The sequence below is a fragment of the Chrysochloris asiatica genome, unplaced genomic scaffold (assembly GCF_000296735.1).
Source record: "Chrysochloris asiatica unplaced genomic scaffold, ChrAsi1.0 scaffold00204, whole genome shotgun sequence".
Classification (NCBI taxonomy): domain Eukaryota; kingdom Metazoa; phylum Chordata; class Mammalia; order Afrosoricida; family Chrysochloridae; genus Chrysochloris; species Chrysochloris asiatica.
Window position 1 is genome coordinate 2,031,903 of NW_006408722.1, and position 21,378 is coordinate 2,053,280.

At 38.7% G+C, this 21,378-nt stretch overlaps 1 protein-coding gene across 1 annotated transcript in view; it reads right to left on the reverse strand.

Moving 5' to 3' along the window:
• The window catches only part of ITFG1 (integrin alpha FG-GAP repeat containing 1), a 392,891-nt gene that overhangs the window by 130,686 nt on the left and 240,827 nt on the right, over window positions 1-21,378 (reverse strand). Inside the window, exons 11-12 of the mRNA XM_006872566.1 lie at window positions 15,422-15,572; window positions 12,886-12,994 (exon numbers count right to left, since the gene is read on the reverse strand). Coding sequence (XP_006872628.1) covers window positions 12,886-12,994; window positions 15,422-15,572 — 260 coding nt within the window. The remainder of the gene's footprint in view (window positions 1-12,885; window positions 12,995-15,421; window positions 15,573-21,378) is intronic.

The following is a 21,378-nucleotide window of genomic DNA, read 5'->3' on the forward strand; positions in this document are numbered from 1 at the left end:
GCAATTAGTCATGATAACAATTATTCTCTATTGAATCTTACGAATCTTATCCCCATCTCTTATCAAAGAGGTATCTACACAATACAGGGAGTCCTGGTGTGGCACTATAGGATTAGCATTGGACTGCTTGCTAACCACAAGGTTGACGGTTCAAACCAACAAGCCTCTCCTCAGAAACTCTATACACAGTTCCTATGAGTCAGAACTGACATGATGACACTTAACAACAATAACACATAATGCAAACAGCACATGTATTTTCTTGTTTTTTGAAATAATTGATTCAAGAAGTAACAATATTGATCCTTGACCTTAATTACCATGCTTACTAGTAATTTTGTTTATTTAGAACCATTAAACATGCTAATATAAAGGTTAACCTGGTCTCAGCTGGAAATTATTTCACCTACCGAACAATCTGACCTTTTTCTAGTACATCCATATGGTTACTGGAGCATGTGAGACAGACTTGGAGCATTTGGCTTCTGCACTCTACTAACTACATATGTGTTTGAAATTAGACAGCAATAAATTACTTTTAGTAATTACATTGATTTTTGCTAAGAAATGCTTTAGAAAAAAGAGTACGATTTTACTGTTGGCTTAGACTTAATCACTAAATCCCTCTGTGATCCATCCTTTAGTTTTACCATCAAAAAAGAAAAAGGATACATACATTATACATATACTTATTGCTGTCTTCTTCCCCTCTTGAGTTAATGCAATAAGGAAATGTTTGAAAAACTTTAGATTTCTAGAAATTGACAGACCATATAAGAAAAAAGTTTTTTCTCATTTCTTTATACTTGTTTTTTAGTACAGTAATGTGACAGTCACATCAGGAGTACCATATAAATTATTTGTTGTTGTTGTTATGTGCCATCGAGTCGGTTCCGACCCACAGCGACCCTGTATAGGGTTTCCGAGGGTGTAAATCTTTACGGGAGTAGAAAGCCTCATCTTTCTCCCACGGAGCAGCTGGTAGTTTCGAACCGCTGACCTTAAGGTTCGCAGCCCGATTCGTAACCACTACGCTATAAATTATAGTTGATTAAAATGAAATACAAGCTTTTTTAAAAAAGGAAAAAGAGAATTAAATTGTGCTTCAGGGAAAGAATATAGCACAAATTATATATATATATATATAGGAGCTCTGGTAGCGTAGTGGTTATGAATCAGGCTGCAAACCGCAAGGTCAGCAGTTTGAAACTACCAGCTGTTCTGCGGGAGAAAGATGAGGCTTTCTGCTCCCGTAAAGATTTACAGCCTTGGAAACCCTGTACAGGGTTGTTATGAGTCGGAACCGACTCCACGGCACATAATAGCAACAACAATATATATATATATCATCATCAGTTTGTCTTCTGCTAAGGTTTTTCCTATAGTTACTGTTCACAAGCAATCTATACAGATCATGAGTGTAGATCAAGATTAAATCCCAAAGTGACTACTTGTCATCAACACTGGCCAAAACCCATAAGCTCAGCTCCTTTCTGGAATCATATTCATACAGTCCAGGAAATATGCAAGTAGGCTCATCTTTTGCTGGGTATGTCAGTACAAAGTATGGTCATATGCAAATCACTTCATCTCTTTATGCTTTAAAAATATATATTTAAAATTATGTGGTTGAATTTAAATACTTTAGAAAGTCTATAAAAGCTGCCAAATCCTATGATTACAAACTGGGATTTAGCTTGCTTTTATGTAATTACAAGAAACCCTGAAAGTATAGTGGAGTATGAGCTGGGCTGCTACCTGGAAGGTTAGTAGTTCAAATCTATCAGTCACTCAGTGGGAACATAAAAATCACAGCCTCAGAAACCTTATACAGGTTCACGATGAGTCAAAATTGACTTGGTGGCAAACAACCACCACTACCATTATGAAATTACAGGGGCTTAACATTCTACCTGTAAGCAGAGGTAAGAGTTCAGAATTTAAAGGGCCCATGTGTAAGTTATGGGTCAACAGTTTGAATCTACCAGTTATTTAGCAGGAAAAAGTCAAGGCTTTCTGCTTACAGGTTTACAGCCTCAAAACCCTACATAGGGTCACTATGAGTCGGAATTGACTCCACAGCACATAATCATCAACCATGTACAAGTAACAAAAAAAAAATATTTACAAAAGCCAGAGACTTCAATAGGTAGAATCTGAATGAATGATACTGGATCATGCATGATATATGTTATTAGGTGCCAACTGAGTCAGTATCGAGTTATAGTGACTCTATGCACAACAGAATGAAACACTGCCCTATCCTGGGCCAACCTCACAATCATTGCTACGCTTGAACCCGTTGATGCCACCACTGTGCCAATCCATCTCATTGGGGGTCTTTCTCTTTTTTCTCCAGCCCTCCACTTTACCAAACATGATATTCTTCTCCAGTGACTGGTCCCTCCTGACAATATGTCTGAAGGATGAAAATGAAGTCTGACCATCATAGCTTCCAAGGAGTACCGTGAGTGCACTTCTTCCAACACAGCTCTATTTGTTCTTTTGGCAATCCATGGTACTTTCAATATTCTTCAACACTGTAATTCAAATGTATTGATTCTTCTATGGTCTTCCTTATTCACTATCCAATTTGCATGCATATGAGGTTTTTGAAAATACTATGACTTGTGTCAGAAGTACCATAGTCTTCAAACTGACATCTTTGCTCTTTGAAACTTTAAAGAGGTCTTGTGCAGCATATTTGCCTAATGCAATATATCATTTGATTTCCTGACTGCTGCTTCCATGAGTGTGGATGCTTGATCCGAGCAAAATGAAGTCTTTGACAACTTCAATCTTTTCTCCATTTACATGGATGTTATTTATTTTTGTTTTCTTTACATTGAGGTGCAACCCATACCCAAAGTTGTGCTCTTTGATCTTCTTCAATAAGTATTTTAAGTCCTCTTGGCATTCAGCAAGCAAGATTATATCATCTGCATGTCACAGGTTGTTAATGAGCCTTCCTATAATCCTGATGCCATGTTTTTCTTCATATAATTCAGCTTCTCTGATTATTTGTGCAGCATACAGATTGAATAAGTATGATGAAAGAATACTACTCTGGTGCACATCTTTCCTAATTTTAAACCATTTGGTGTTCCCTTGTTCTGTTTGAACAACTGCCTCTTAGTCTATGTACAGGTTCCTCATGAGCACAATTATGTGTTCTGGAATACTTATACTTTACAATGTTGTCCATAGCTTGTCATGATCCACACAATCGAAAGCCTTTGCGTAGTCAATAAAGCACAGGTAAACCTCTTTCTGGTATTCTCTGCTTTCAGCCAAGATCCATCAGACATCAGCAATGATATCCTTTGTTCCATGATCTTCATGCCCTCCAAAGCCAGAAACGAAGAGCAGAAGTAGGAATACAGCTTGTTGTTCTAGAAGCAGTTTCTGTTTTCTCTTTCTCCTTACCAAAACATGTAAAATTATAATAAGTTAAATTTTTGTATATTCTTTTTTTTTTTCATTTTAAAATGCCATATATGGGATACTTATTTCATGAGACAAACCATGAAAAACACTTGGTGGAGGGCCTGGGACATGAAAAACAATAAACATTAGTTTCTGTTATTTATTATTATTTTTTTAAAATTCTGGATTCTAGGATTTTAAAAATACGAGTTTTGATTGCTGCAAACTCCTTTACTATGCTTGAAACTATAGAAACCAAAAGAAGCACGCAGAAAATTCTCAGGGCTAAAAGTAGGTTCTATCTAGTAAGTGGTAAAGAGCACTGATTATTTAAAAATGCATTTCCAGACCTTCTAAATGTTTTATAATACGTTGCCTTACTTTTGTAATCAGAAAACAAATGAATAGCAAACCAAAACCTATCAATAGGAAAATAAATCATGCTTCAATGTTCTCTTACATATCAATTTTGGACATGTTGTCAGGAAAGGTCAGTCCCTGGAGAAGTACATCATGCTTGCTAAATAGGAGGATCAGTGAAAAAGAGGAAGACTCTCAATGAGATGGAATGACTCAGTGGCAGCAACAATGTGTTCAAACATAATTGTGAGGATGGTGTAGGACCGGGCCGTATTTGGTTCTGTTGTATGCATAGGGTTGTTAAAAGTTGGAACTGACTGGATAGCACCTAACAGAGATCAAAAAAGTAAAAGGGTATACTCAGATGGGCTTCTTACAAATGTCACCCTGAAATTACCATTTTAAGACTCTATAATGTCAAGCTAATGAACAAGTAAAAAGTATCAGAAGTCTATTAAATCAGTACAAGAATACAATTTCCCCAGAGATACCAGAATACAAATTTCATCATTTACGGTTTAGTCAAGAAAAAGTTCCATACTAGTAAATGTGCCAAGGTTAAATTTATTATTATTATAGACAGAGCTCACTTTTTAGAAGTGGGACATTGATAAATTTGGGATAATTGTCATGGTTACAGGTGAAGTAAAACTTATTTCTCTTAAGCAATAACAACAACTGAGAAGCTGTCTAAAACATCTCAAGGACCCACTGTGGTTAAGGGAAATGTAACAGTTAAGATGTGGATGCACAACTGCCCCCCTTTTACATCTGTAATTTACCACTGTAAACCTTTTAAAGGCAAGAACTTTTTTGGTTTGTTCCGTTTTTAAGTTAAGTCTCTATGTTGTTCATTTCAGGTATCAATAAATATTTTCTGATTAATTAGCTGATCTAATTAATTAGCTAAGCCATAGTCTAATTTCTAGGAGTTTGAAGATTTTTAAACCATCTTATAATATTTAAATTATTTTGTTGTTATTGTTAGGTGCCATCGACTCAGTTACCAACTCATAGCAACCCTATGCACAGCAGAACGAAACACTGCCCGATCCTGGACCAACCTCACTACTGTTGCCACGTGAGAGTGCATCAATGCTGCCACTTTGCCAATCACTCTCGTTGGGGGTCTTCCTCTTTTTCTCTGACCATCCACCTTACCAAACATGATATCCTTCTCCAGTAACTGGTCCCTCCTGACAACATGTCTGAAGTATGAGAGACAAAGTTTGGCTATCTTGGTCTCCAAGGAGCACTCTGGCTGCACAAATGGATTAATTGGTTCTTTTGGCAGCCCAGGGCACTTTCAATATTCTCTTTCAACACCATAACTCAAAAGCATCAATTCTACGGTCTTTCTTATTCACAGTCCAACTTTTGCATGCATATGAGGTTACTGAAAATACTATGGCTTGGGTCAGGTGCACCTTAGTCCTCAAGCTGACATCTTTGCTCTTCAACACTTTAAAAAGGTCAGCAGCTTTGTCTAATGCAATATGTCATCTGATTTCTAGACTGCTGCTTCCATGAGTGTTGATAGTTGATCCAAGAAGAATGAAGTCTTTGACAACTTAAATTATATAGTAGTCATTATAAAATTCCATATGGATTTATTATTATGCAGCTGTTGCTGTTAAGTGCCATCAAGCTGGTTCTGACTCATAGCAATCCTGTATAGGGTTTCTGAGCAGTAGCTGGTGGGTTTGAACCTTGTGGTTTGCAGTCTAGTGCTGATCCTACAGTGTCAAGATCCAGATTTTTTATAGCACTTTTTCATAAATTCTCTCAAAAAGCAATTTTTTTTTATCACCAAAGTTATTTTAAAAAGAAAAATGGAATACATAAGATTGAAATTACTCATACAAGATGGCCAATTCACAGGATTAAATGAAAATTAATAATTAAAACATTTAAAAAGCTATATGATGTACTGGCTATCAGTAGATACAATCAGTTTAAATCATGGCTAATAGGATATGTTGCTATGGGTTGGGATTGACTTGAAGGCATTTAACATCAATAGTATATGAAATTCCTAAGTTTCCTTCAAGATGATAATTCTTAGAATCCTATAATTCCATATCACACTGTATTATATGTTGTGTATGGTGCTGTAGGTCAGTTTGAACAGCAAGGTCGGTGGTTCAAACTCAACAGCCATTCCTCAGAAACCCTATACAGGGTTGCTTGCTATGGGTCAGAAGCGACTTGATGGCATTTAACAAAAGCAACAACATTCTTAAATGTTTAAAGTATAGAAACTAGTTTCTAGCTTTGTGATTCAGTTTAATTACATAAATCTGAAACAAAAAAAGTAATAATCATTCATAAATACTCAACAACAAACCAAGGTGCGGGGGTGGGGTAGGGTGGGAGTTAGGGGATGGGAGTAGAGGGAGGGGAGCATGGGGACAGATGAGTTATTAAGTCAAACCTGTAAAGGTCAATACTGTAAAATGGTTTTAGTAGTGGCTAAAATGAAAAATCCTTGGCCAGATTATGTAATTCACTCTCTGAAAATGTCTTCAGTTTTTTATTCTTGAAAAGATAGTATCACAACCTTTCTATCAGTTGCTCAAACTTTGCTTACACATATGAAATAAAAAAGTCCCCACTCCATCCCATTCAGATAAATGTTATTGATCAATTAACTTTCATTTATTATTGTTTCCTAACCAGATGCTCATGGTAAAAAACTTAAAAGAAACATAAAATAAAATGACATTTTGATCCTGTTTTGAATGTGTATAAATTAAATACTAAATGGGTTGGTACATATTTTATGAATATATAGGTATTTTATATGTATATACATATTTTATACATACATATTTAGCTTTACTTTTATATGTTTGAAAGAACTTAATAGTAAATTGTTACAATAATCAGTCAGTCACAATCAGGCCCGCCATTTTAGGCTGTACCTTCAGGGTTCTTCCCTCTTCTCTCCCTTCAACTCCATTTTGTAATCTTAGGTTTCTGTTTCCCCGCCTTAACCTACAAGATGCGTAGTTTAAAGGGCTACATGGCTTTTGATAGCCAGAGCTAAATCACCCCAGAAATGACATGTGATCTCCTGATATGAACCTATATAAGACCACTCCCTTCCTGTTGACTCTCTCTTTCTGCTTTCTGCCTTCTCTCTCAGGCAGAGGTCACCTTGCTCCTCCTCATCCTGAATAAAAGTCTCTAGCTGGGCCGTCTGGTGTGCAGTGTGGTTGATGAGTGGCACTGGGTTGTTCTATCCCTTTCATAAATAATTTCAAATGCAGCAATATTTGTCTCCCTTAATTCCCTAAATCGCCTTGCAATGATGAAAATCGTGGTGTTAATGTGCCGTCGAGTCAGTTGTAACTCAAAGGCATCAGTACAGGTTTCTGAAGGACAACAACATCTTTACAGGAGTAGAAAGCCTCATCTTTCTCCTTCAGAGTGGCGGGTAGATTAGAACTGCTGACCTTGTGCTTAGCCCAACTTGTAACCCATTACGTTATTAGGGTTCTTTAAGGATGAAAATAAAAACATGAAAATAAAGTGAGTAGGCATCAATGGCAGACATTTTGAGAAATTTTTGAAGGATATAGGATAGGTGCAAAATACTGAGAAGGGTCCAATGGTGGTAGTTGGTGGTTATGTGTCATAGAGTCGGTTCCGACTCATAGTGACCCTGTATAGGGTTTCTGAGGCTGTAAATCTTTACAGGAGCAGAAAGCCTCATCTTTCTCCCACAGAACAGCTAGTAGTTTCGAACTGCTGACCTTGCGGTTCTCAGCCCAATTTGTAACCACTACGCTACCAGAGCTCCTTGTAATAGTGTTGATCAGTTAAGAAGTGAACATGGCAGAGGCAATGAACTTTCCATTAGAGAATATTTCTGATCTCAAGGCAAGTCATATTGGGATTCTGGAGAAAAGGGGAACTGAGGACTCTGGGAATGGTGCCAGAAGCTTATATAGAGGATAGCTATCATTTGTCATTTGGTGGGTGCGTGGATTTTTTGTTATGTTAATGAGGCACTATTCATGTAGGGTGTGTCTTAATCAGTTTCTTTCTTTTTTTTAAAATTTAAAATGTTGATATTTTATTCCTTATGGATTTAAAAAAATGTTTTATTGTGAATTATGTGATAGCTTACATGGGAGAACATTAGTTTTACATTCATCCTATCATATATCATTTTATTGCCATGGTTACAATCCCCTCTATGCATCATCAACCAACCAAAGGGTATACACTACAAGCCTGCCCCCTCCCCGCACCCACCCTCAGGTTGTCAGCACACAGCCCCTCTCCCTCTCTGGGTCTAAAGTCCCCAGCTGCTCCATCTCTCCATGTCATCATCTCTGACTCCATCTCTGGCATCACTGCTTCTCCCTTGATGGTCCCAGGGACCTCCGGTCCTAGACTGCAAAGTTAATCACTCCCCTCCTTGCTAAAAAATGTCTACCTTTACATTTCCAACCCTCACAATCAGTCCTGATAACAACTGTTCACTATTGTATCACAGGAGACCTACCCACATTTCCTTTCATCAGCCCCACCTAGACAGATTGGATACTACACAGTGGAGATTCCACCTTCCTCCACACCCTCTGGATCTAGGTTCCCTCTTGAAAACTTGCAAGCAAGTCACTTCTTGCCTTTGTAGCCCCCCATTCTGGGTAGTCAATGTCCAAGTTGCCCATCCCTGTCTACTCTGTGTATGGAGGGGGTGGGAATGATTCTTGCTGTAAAGATTTGTTCCCTTTTTTGAGCTACTGTATCCATAGGTGTAGGTCAAGTTCATCAAATTGTAATCAGTTTCTTTTGAGACGTAAAAGAGTAGATTAAGCAAGTAAGGAAGAAGCCAGAAGAGATGGGGAAGACAGAGTAAAGCCACAGGAAGACTGCGGATTAATTGAGCTGGAAAGAAACAAGGACTTTGCTCTACAGATGACACAGAGAGAAAGTCTTTCCCTAGAGCTGGCACCCGGGATTTGGACTGCAAGCACCCTAAAGTTTGCTAAAGCCACCCACTTGTGGCATTTCTGCTAGAGCAGCACTAATAAACTAAGACAGTATGCTTTGCTAGTTAAGTAAAATGGAGATTTGTTTGTACTTCTAGTCAGTGCCATTAATAACTTTAGAGCATACCCCAAAATAAAACAAATAACCCCAACAAACTTCTAAATCCAAATGGTAAGATACTATAAAAAGGTCCAGCAAAGCAGTGAGACGGTCTAATAAGGTCTGCCTTCTTATAACTCCCTTTCTTTCCTTCCCAGCTCTGTTTAGACTCAGTGAGCATGATGATATCCCAGGGTGAGGTCAGAGCTCTGTAGGTGCCCCTCATTAGTGCTGTCAGAGAGTTTCCTTTTAAGCATTACATCTGTTGGGCTGAGAATCTCCACAGTTAACCACCTAACTAAAATATGGCTTCCACTTTCTGTTCTGCTTGTAGGTTTTGAGCCCCAAGGAGGGAACAAAGGAAGCAGTGACAACTGTCTGATGCGCAAGACGGTAGAGTGAAAACACTGGTTTTGCCACCCACATTATGTATAAACAATGATGTTTTTCAGAAATACAAGCAGAGAACATTTCTCAGAAACATGAAGAAAAACAGCTACTTAAAAGAGGAGGGAGCAAGGTGAGCAATCATACAAATGGTTCTGCCCACACAGGAGAATATCCAGGAAAAGGAGACAATGTGAAACACTGTCCAACTATTTGAAAGAAATAGAGCAATTTTTACAAATAATGCATCAGCAAAATTAGCATTAATACATAAAGGCCAGAGAAAGATCTTTTACAACATAAAACCAGAAAGCCATGCTCACTGCTGAACAGGAAAAGGTAGAAACATTAACTGCCTCTTCTTTGCCAGTGCTAATCAGGTTACTGAATGGGACCAATCTTCCCCATCCAGGAGACAAGCTAGACTGCTAATCAGGTTACTGAGCGGGACCAATCCCCCACTCTGGAGATAAGCTAGAATGTTAATCAGGTCACTGAACAGGACCAATCCCCCTGGTTTTCCTCCTGTCCTCAAACAGGTCAGCACCCTAGCCCCTCCCTGACTCTGACCCCATATAAACCTGTGTTGCCCTCCGTTCGGTACTCAGAATCTGGAGAATGAGCTCCTCTGAGTCAGCCAACTTACTCTTAAACTCTGCTTCACCTCTTCGAGTGGCCTAGGTTTCTTTGACCACGGATCAAGAGCTGCTGTGACTCTCTCCAGCCTAGGGCTTTTGTGGCACTCTTGAATCTCAAACTACTGTAACACTGCCACCAAGCTGATTCTGACTCAGAGCGACCCGACAGAACAGAACTGTCTCATAGGCTGGTGGTTTAGCTCCTTAACAACATTCGAGTTGTCAAATAATATACTAACCTGTGGACAACTTCACTGAAAAGAAACAAATAGGAATCAAATGAAAAAGGGAAAGATGTGGAATATCAGAAACATGATGGAGGTAAAACTTAGTTAAGCTTAAATAATCATTGATAATATAATTGTGAATTGTTAAACTAGAAAAAGTAAAACAAATTTAAATCATCTAGAAATAAACTTATGCATTATTTCATCAAAATCTGGAGGCAGTGATTCAGAAGGATTTTATCTTATTTCGGAAGTAAAAGGTGAAGATATTGTCACATTTTAAACTGCCAGAAAAGTACAGATTCACATAAAGGGGCTTCAAAAGGTTCATGGAAAAATTCTATTATCTTTTAATGCCATGAAGACTCCTCACATATATTAGTTAGAACTCTAAGCATTGCTTGTTGGCACTGAATTGATCCTGATTCACAGTAACTCTATAGGAGAGAGAACTGCCCCACAGAGTTTCCAAGGCTGCAAATCTTAATGGGAGCAGACTGCCACATCTTTCTTCCCTGAGCAGCTCGTGGCTTTGAGCCACCAATCTTTCTGTTAGCAGCTGAGCACTTAAACCTCTGTACCACCAGGGCTCTCTCCAGTTATAGTTGCTGTTGCATGCCATCAAGTCAGCTCTGACTTTTAGCAACCCTGTAGAGGGTTTCCGAGGCTGTAAATCTTTACAGGAGCAGCAAGCCTCATATTTATTCTGTGGCGCAGCTAGTGGATTTAAACAGCTGATTGTGTGGTTAGCGGCCTGATGTGTAATCGATTCCACCACCAGCACCCCTTAAGCTTAAGGACCAATTGTTGTTAAGTACCATTGAGTCTGTTCCAACTCATAGCAACCCTACATAGAGCTTCCAAGGAGCAGCTGGTGGTTAGAACTGCCAACCTTGTGGTTCAAATCAACCTTGTGGTCTAGTGCTTTATCCCACAGCACCACAACAGGACCTCTATATTTAGCTGAAAGAAGAAAAAGAAAAAAAACCCACAAAAAACTAGCACTAGGAACTAGACCTATTTAGAGATTGCAATCTGCAATGTACAGAGTTCCTGTCTTCACACCAGTGCTTGGAGAGTGTTCTATGGATGTGGCGTTGTGGGAATTCGCAGAGCAACAGGCAGCATAGTTTGACCTTTCCCTAGCCACACATAAAAGCTTAAGTACCCAGATTCCCTAATTGAAATACAGTGACATTTATTATAGGCTGGTTCCAGCACCAGATTAACAAAATCATTTTAGAGCAAAATCAACTCTGGACATTACAGATGGTGTTGAAAGGGTAATTACAGCCTACTAAGTGTCTGACTAGGCAAACAACAACTAATAATCAAAGCAAAGAGTGGAAGGGCATCTCAAAACAACTAAGAGGTTATTTCTTCCCCCAAATGATTGCTTTAAATTGGTATCTTATTTCCCATGACCTTTCTGTAAAGTACATTATTAATATTTATGTTAATATTTTTAATGCAAAGTTATGCTGTTTTCTAAAACCAAAACCTCCCGCACCAAATCGGCGATCTCTGGGTCTCAGCAATCAGTGCTTGGAGACACTTTTTTCCTAGGAAGCAATGCTACTTAGACAGCAGTGCTGCCAACATAGGCTCTCACACTCTCCAGTCCTACCAGACACAGAGGTTCCCACACTCTCCAGTCCTAACTGACACAGAGGTTCCCACCCTTTCCAGTCCTACCTGACAGAGGCTATGAAGTCAAGGGACTCATACTTCCCCAGGCCAGAGATTCACAAGAGTCGCTTGGGTTTTTTTGTGTGTGTTTGTTTTAACTTTTTAACATGAAAAATTGAAAAAGTATACAAAAATTAGAAGGAATAGAACAAAGAACTTCATGATCACTTACTACAACTTCAACAACTGCCAACACCTGGACAAACTTGCTCCATCTAGCTTCTATATTTCACTTTCCAGAAGTACTTTAAAGAAAAATGTCAGACATGACCTTTCATTCTTAAGTAGTTTCTCTCACTATTTAAAATAAATCTGCTTTTTCATGAGTGGGACCATAAGTATATTTATTGTCATTGTTATTACGTGCCATCAAGTGCAAACTTGTACGGGGTTTCCTGTGAGTGGCTGGTAAGTTTGAAACACTGACCTCATGGTTCAAACTGGCCTTGTGGTAAAGTGCTAATCCATTTTTTGAGGGTGAATAAAAAATTATCTGTACTCTGACTAAATAATTTATTTTAATCACCTTATAGAAAGACAAATACAACATTTTAAAACATAATCTCCTTGCTTTTCAATATATTTTGTCTAACTCTCAACAAGCTTTCATATTCTCTTACAAAAAATGTTTTAGGCTAAGCTGTGAGGCAAGAATTTACCTTGGAAACCCTGTACAGGGTCGCTATGAGTCGGAACCAACTCCATGGCACATAACCACCACCACCACCACCATGCAGTTTATGAAATAATGTGCCCTTGCTTTTTGGAAAATACATATGAGAGAGAGAATATACAAATTTAAAGGTTTTTAACACTTAGTAACAGGAGTGCCAGGGTGGTGTAAATGGTAATACATTTGGTTGCTACTGAAAAGTTCATGGGTAGAATCTACCAAGAGGCACACTTCATGATCAGAGGCCTTAATGAGCTTCTTCTGAAAAATAAGTTACCAAATACAGTTCTATTCTGACACATGTGGAGGTCACCATAAGTTGGAATTGGCTTCACAGCAACTGGTTACTTAACAACAGAAATATCAAAGAAATACTCACCAATGACTTTAACAAAATATGCATCAGCTTCGAAGTTGTTTTTTAGTGTATGGATGGCAAAGTCATTCTTTGTATACCCTTTACTTAGTACTACAATGTCCAAAATTCCCTAGAAAAAGACATAAATGAAAACGGTAAGAACAATCTACTAGACTGATGTTGAAAACAGATTTCTTTTTAACAAAAAATTATTTAACTCCTGGTGTGGTGCCGCAGGATCAGTACTAGACTGTGAACCACAAGGTCAGCAGTTTAAACCCACCAGCTGCTCTTTGGAAGCCTATATGGGGTCACTATGAGTTAGAACCCACTCGACAGCACTTAACAACAATAACAACATATAACTTTGAATATTAAAAAACAAATAAAATGAAGAACATCTGTAATTTCAGTCTCTGGAGATGGCTGTTAGCATTTAGTATACGTGCATTTCCTTTCTGTCATTATTGCATGCATTCTTAGAAGACTGTGATATGGACTGCCAAATCGTTTCCAGTGATCTAGGAGAGGTGTTTTAATTTGGTACTTGCCACTATTACATATTATGCTGTTGTAGTTAAGTGCCTTTGAGGTGGTTCTGACTCATAGAGACCCTGTATAGGGTTTCTGCAGGCTATAAATCTTTGTGGGAGCACAAAGCCTCACCTTTCTCCTGTGGAATGGCTAGTGGATTCAAACTACCTTGTGGTTCACAGTCTGGTGCTTATTTTGTACAGAACCACAGCACTCCCATTATCTAATATGTTATTGATGTTAAGTGCAGTCGAGTTGGTTCTGACTCATAGTGACCCCGTATAAGGTTTCTGAGGAGTGAGTGGTGAGTCTGAACCACTGACCTTGCAGTTCAAACCGACTTTGTAGGTCCAGTGCATTAACTCACAGTGTCACACCAGGATTCCAATGATCTAACACAGGGTTTATGTTTAAAAAAAAAGAAAAGAAAAGTTCCATTTGATTGCTGTCTGCCAAATAAGTAAGTATTCATTGAAACTAACTTTCATTTGATTCTTTAATGTGGTTGATCGTTTATTATATCTTATTCATTTTCTTTTTTTTTTCCTGTAAAATGACTATGTTGTTTCTTTCTGGAGGGAGTTTTTATTGACAAAAATCAGTTTGTAAGAGTCTTTTTATATTACAGAGATTCATTATTTGGCTCTTTCATAGTAACTTTATTTCCCAGATTTATAAAATTTTAATTTCCATTTATGATACTTTTGTTGTATAGAAATTAAAAATTGATTCATGTCAATCATGCTTTTTTTCTTTTGTGAATTTTTTTTGGTCCATTACATTCATACCTCAAATACCAATGTCAAGTGAAATAATACAACATTTGGTAGCTGGAGAAACAAGGACAACGTGAATCTTGATAATTCATGTAACTGACTCAACCCTTGCAAAAAAGCAACATAAAACCAAAGACACGAGTGGGGGAGACATAACTTTCTAATAGGCATTTCAAATTTTAAAATAATCACAATTTTGCAAGAATATAAGGGGTTTCAAAAACTTTAACAGAAATTCCATTATTTAAAAATTTGTTTTTTCCATAAACTTTCTGACGATTCCTTGTATACATACTATTACATACAGACTCCGGAATTGGACACATTTTATTTCTGCACTTATTATTTTATCCTTAACACTCTAAATAGTAAATTGGCTTTTCACTTTATAAAGGGAGAAATGGGATCCTGAGAGTCCCTCAAAAGGTCATCTGGCTCAAGTATCTGTGATAATAGATACCATCACTCATCTATCAGTTTATCATACTATGGTGCCTTATGTTTTGTTATGCCAGTGGTATTTCAAATACCAGCAGAGTCATCATGTCGGGCAGGTTTCAGCAGAGCTTCTAGACGAGGGAGACAAGCCTGGCAGTTGACTTTAGAAAATTACCAATGAAAACCCAAAAGATCACAGGCGTCTTTTCTGAACAGAATTGTAAAAGGGAAGTCTTCATGATCTGTGAACCACACGTCCGGTATTGTGCTTGAAGATGAGCCCCCTAGGCTGGAGGTACTCACAATACACAGTAACCACGGCAATGCCTCTGCATACTAACAACTGTGAACAAAGTTTAGGACTAGGCAACATTTTGGTGCACGTGAAGCTGCCATGAGTCAGAGCTAACCTGAAAGCAACTAGCAATAAGAATGAACTCACAGTGTTGAAGAAGAATTCTGAACTCATTCTCCCAGTCTTGTACAAGTTCACAGATTACTGTCTGTTGAGTGTTCTTTTTCCTAATGCTGAGCATACAGATTTTCTGGTTTTAGTATTCTCCAGTGCTTTAATCCAAACAAGCATAGAATGAGATAAGGGCGTTTTTGTATTTCACTGTACTAATGAGTGACGTGTCAATTTGTTCCTTCTGCTTTTAGAGTTAAAAAGGACTTTCTTTAATTAATCAATTGTTTTCATTATTCATCTACATTTTCTGGTTAAACAAGGCAAAACTGAAAACACAAACTCAAGTGAGACAAGGTGGATGTGAATTAAACTTTCAAACATGCAAGAGTTTTGAACTCACATCTTCATAAATGTCAAAGAAGGTGGCAACCACGGCATCTCTGATTTGATTTAGGTTTGACAGATCCCAGTAGACTTTAAACATACGGTGTGCCCCCTCACAGCTTGCATTATTACAAGGAACATTCTCTAGTAAAAAGGCCTGCTGGTTGCTGTAAGACAAAGAAAAGACATTAGTTATTATATCGGTGCTGGGTATCATCAGTTGTAATAAATGGTACACAGTGGAATTATATTAAAAGATCTCCAAGTACTATTGATTACTGTATTGTGTCACATTTTTGATACTTACTATCAAGTCAGTTCAGATTCATGGCAACCCAAGTGTGTCACAGTAGGACTTGACTTCATTGGGTTTCTAAGGCAGTAAACTTTAGGAGCTCTGGTATGTAGTGGTTACGAATCGGGTTGTGAGCTGCAAGGTCAGCTGTTTGAAACTACCAGCTGTTCCATGGGAGAAAGAGGAGGCTTTCTGCTCCTGTAAAGATTTACAGCCTCGGAAACCCTGTACAGGGTCGCTATGAGTTGGAACCGACTCCACGGCACATAACAACAACAACAAACTTTAGGAAGCATATTGCCAGGCCTGTCTTCTGCGGAGCCTCTGGGTGGTTTTGAACCACCAACCTTTTGGCTAGAAGTCATGTGCTTATCCATTTACACCACCAAGGGACTTCGTGTACTGTCATAACAAATTTAAATTGTAGGCTATCCTTTGTTAGCAGTATTTGACTAAAATTCTTTGCTGGTTGATTGCTGACCTTTCTCTTCTCTGATGTGGAGCTTCTAAATCCATCCCCTTTTTCCTCCTGCCACTCCAAGCCAGTGGCCTTGTGTTACATTACTGAAAGCCTGGACACTCTCATTATCCCTTTGGATGTATACTCTTCCTCAGATGAATAATTGCATTTCTCATTCCCAAGTCTTATAAATCCAAAGCAATGAATAAATAATGACAGAATCTCAGCTGTCCTGACAAGGAGGTGGGTAGCTATTGCGTAGCACATTTCAGATAACAGAGTGTTGTTGTTCCCATGCCATAAAGTCTTCCCCTTTTTGAATCCTATTTGAATCCTATTCCAGAAATAAGTTCAGATTCTGGAGAAGAAGTTGATGTCGAGTTGATCTGATTTAAGGAGCCAGATTATCTAGATCCAAGTCATGGCTCTGTTATTTAGCAGCTGTGTGAGTTATTTAACCTTTCTAAGACTCAGAATCTCATTTGCAAACTGAGTAATAAGAGCATTCACATCACAGAATTGAAAAGATGAAATGATATACTGCACGGAAATTCCTGGCATTCAGGTGTTGTTGTTGTTAAGTGCCGTTGAGTTGATTCCTACCCATAGTGACCCTATACAGGGTTTCCAAGGAGTAGCTGGTGAGCTTGAACCACTGACTTTGCAGTTCAAATGGCTTTGCAGTCTGGCGCATTAACCCACAGCGCCGCCACAGCAGTGCTAAGAGCCCCAGTATGGTGCTGCAGGCTAATCACTGCACTGGTAATGGCAAAGCTGGCAGTTCATCATACCTGCATGCCACTTTCAGAAACTCTACACAAGTTCATTATGATTTGGTACCAACTTGAAGGCACTTAACAACAACAACAACATATATTTTGCCTAGTGCAGGGGTGGAGAATGTCTAGCCCATGGGTTGTTGTTAAGTGCCATCGAGTTGATTCCGAGGAGTGGCTGGTGAGCTTGAACTGCTGACCTTGCAGTTTAATCGGCTTGCAGTCTGGTGTATTAGCCCACAGCTCCATATCAGGACTCCGTGGGCCATATAAGGCTCTCAAATTGGTCTGGCCCTGCCTATGACAAGGCAACCGCAGTTCCAGCCATCACATTGTTGTTGTTAAGCACTGTTGACTCGGTTCTGACTATTCTGACTGTATAGGGTTTCCAAGGAGCAACTGTTGGATTGCAGCACAAACTGCAATTTTGCAGCACAAACTGACCTTAAAGTCCAGTGAATTATCCTGCAGTGTCACACCAGGACTCCAGCCACAACACTGTTGTTATTGTTAAGTGCCATCATGTTGATTCTAACTCATAGCGATCCTGTATGGGTTTCTAAGGAGTGCTGGTGAGCTTGAACTGTCGACCTCGCGGTTCAATCCGACATTGCAGTCCAGCGAATTAACCTGCAGCACCACACCAGGAATACGCCATGACATTGTTGTTGTTGTTCTTAAGTGTCGTAGAGTCAGTTCTGACCCATAGCAACCCTGTATAGGGTTTATGAGGAGCAGCTGGTGAGCCTGAACCACGAATGTTGCAGTTCAAACAGCTTTGCAGTCTGGTGCATTAACCCATAATGCCACACCAGGACTCCTGCCATAACATTGTTGTTGTTGTTAAGTGCCGTTGAGTCGATTCCAATCCATAGTAACCCTGTACAGGGTTTCTGTACAGGCGCAGCTGGTGAGCTTGAACCGCCAACTTTGCAGTTCAAATGGCTTTGCATTAGGGGTGAGTTAATTAAATGTTTGATCAAATATTCTGTTGTTGTTAAGTGCCTGTCCAGTTGGGCTCCGACCCATAGCCACCTTGTATAGGGTTTCCAAGAAGCAGCTGGTGAACTTGAACTGCAGGCCTCCTGGTTCAAGTGGACTTTGCAGTCCAGCACTTTAACCAACAGCGCCACACCAAGACTCCAAAGTGGAAGGGAGCAGAAAGCCCCAGCTTTCATTCACAGCTGCACTGGTAGTTTCAGATCTTGAGATTTGCAGCCTGACTTCCAACCACTATGCTACCAGAGCTGCTCTGATCAAATATGCTGCTGTTGTGTGCCTTGGAGTCGGTTTTGCCTCAGAGCGACCCTGTACAGGGTTTCTGAGGCTGTAAATCTGTATGGGAGCAGAACGCCTCATCTTTCTCCCACGGAGCAGCTGGTAGTTTCAAACTGCTGACTGTGAGATTAGCAGCCCAATTCGTAACCACTGTGCTACCAGAGGCTCCTTTGATCAAATATAGCAGGATAATTTTTAAGTTGATAATTTTGTATGGCCAGCAAATGAAATGATGTTATAAAGTTTGGCAGAAAATAGGTCTTCTTCTCCCCCTCCTCCCCACCCAGTTTACTGCAAAATAACGCCATGTAAAAATATTTCCTTTATGTGTAGCAGTAACTTATGTAAATAATGATTTTACACAAAGCCTCTTGTAATTTTTTCCAATACATATTGGTTCCTGGTGTGGTGTTGTGGGATAATGCATTGGATTGCAAGGTTGGTTTTAACCACAGGGTCGGTGGTTCAAATTCACCAGTTGCTCTTTGGAAACTCTATACAGTGTCACTATGAGTCAAAATCGACTCAACGGCACTTAACAACAATGCACACAGGAGTTCCGGTGTGGCGATGTAGGCTAAGGACTGGACTGCTAACCACAGAGTCAGTGGTTAATACCCACCAGACACTCCTTGAAACCCTATACAGGGTTGCTATGGTTTGGAACAAACTTGAGGGCATGTCACAACAGCAACATTTACATAGGAAATAACATTATTTTCTTTAGGTCTGAAATTTTATAACTGTTCAAATTTTTATAATAAATTAAAATTTTTATTAAATTATGAAAAGAATAAAATAGGCTATAGCATAATAAAAGAATATATCCAAGAGTTTCATACAGTAAAGAAACCTATGTATAAAATATCCAGTTTGCATGATACACTAATAATATGTTGTTGGTGTTGTTAAGGGCCATCAAGTCGGTTATGACACATAGCGACCCCATATAGGGTTTCCAAGAGGCAGCTGGTGAGTTTGAACCATCAGCCTGGTGGTTCAAATCGACCTTGTGGTCCAGTGCTTTATCCCACAGCATCATTCCAAGACTTGACACCAAGAATATGATTAGTTTTAAGTTATTTGTTAGATAAAACACCTCAATCCAAATAGTATCAAAACAGAGGACTAAAACTCCTAAACCATAATACTTACTTGAAAAACTTTGAGGAGAATTTACTTAAGACCCACGTAAACATTATTTTCCCACTGGAAATAATAATTCTTCCTGTAGTAACTGACTTTAAAATTCTAATTTGTAATATTCTTTCCAGTAATTTACCCATCCAACCTTATTAGCTAAACAATTTTACTGGGTATTTCATACATATTATTCAGTGTCCTTGATTTTATTATTGTTGATGTTGTTACATGCTGCCTTCAAGTTGGTTCTGCTCATAGATACTTGTATAGGGTTTCAAGGAGCAACTGGTGGGTTTGAACAACCAACTTCGCGATTAACAGTCCAATGCTTATCCTACAGTGCCACACCAGGACTAGGGGAGTATATACATGAGAACATGTAATAAAAACAATCTTCCCATAATCTTCTATAATCAATGGATCATATTGGTCAATCTTTGAGTGAGCATGTGCTCCAGTTTCCTTTTCAAAGCAATTGCATGGAATTTCACTCTTGGGGTGGCAATATAGTATAAACATTGGACTGCTAACCAGGAGGTTGGTGGTTCAAACCTATCCATTGCTCCTTGGAAACTCTAGACAGGATCTCTATGAGTTGGAATTGACATGACAGTACTTAACAACAAAATTTTTAAAACTGTGGTCGTAATTTCAAACATACAACAACCCTTATTATAGTTACAAATTGTTGATATGAATTTGTAAAGATAATAAATGTCACACACCACTGTTATTGTTAGAGTTCACTCACTAGGTTGGTCTATTGTAGAACTTGGGGTCTAACAAAGTTCAGTTCTTTGTTAGACAAAGTTCAGTTTGTTAAATAAAATGCTATTTATGTAAGTTCAGAAATGCAGAATCTTTTTTTTAAAAGATTTTTCTTCTTAAGAAACCGAATTAAATGTGAAACTTATAGCATATACCATTTAGATCCCTAGTGATTCAGTTTGAGTACAAACATCAATAATTTATAATGGCCTGTTTTAGTACTTTCTGATGAAGTTCAGAATTGACATTTAAGAAAGAAAAATGATACCAAGTCATTGATCATCACTTCCTGTGCTGAGGTTGAAAGCTTAATAGGAGAAATGCAGAATCTTGACCCAAAGGATTTGGAAACTCTTGGTGGAAATGGTCTTGATTCTTTTATCAGTTTTTCTGAATGTTTTTGGAAATTACCACCAATTGTGGTACCTAAAAATATTTGATGTGGCTCTTCTATCCAACATCTTCTTAATTCCCATCAAGTGATTGGGTGTAATCCTGGTATTGCTTTGGGTCAGAACTGACTAAATAGCACTTAACAACAACAAAATATAAAGAAGGTGTACAGATCTGTAAGGCTGGGATTTGTTCGTTTTGCCATTCCAAAGGTTTAAAATGGTTATCTCCGAAGCAGGAACAGATGATCCCAGGGCCATCAAAAAAGAAGAGCATGAGTGGAGTGTGAGATCCCTACCTAGAAAAGTAGCAACAGAAGAGGCGGTGGCACAGAGAAACAGAGCGGGCAGGCTTTCCTGCCCATGGGCCAAGCAAATCTGAGTGCTTGCAGTCAGGATGCGGCTAAAAGATCTCTGTAACACATTCCAGGAACAGAGGATCCTATGACCATCAAGGAAGAAAGAAGAGCATGAGCGGAATGTGGGACCCTATCCAGAGAAGTAGCAACACCAGAGATGGATGCAGAGATGAGGACATAAAGAGATAGGGCAGCTGAAGACTTAAGAGAAAGGCTGTGTGCTGGCAGCCAGGAGGCAGGGTTGCAGAATGTTCCCTTTGGTTGTTTAAATAATTTTATATTCCTGAGTGTTTCTGAGTACATTAACAACAACAACAACAACAACAACAACAAAAAACCTCTCCAAAAAACACAGAGGGAATAGAAGGAAATATTGTTAAGTGATGATGCATGGAGGATATTATAATCATTGCAATGAAACAAAATATGATAGGATGAGTGTTAAACTGATTTCTCCCATGTAAACTATCACCCAATCCAAACTAAATATATATATATATAT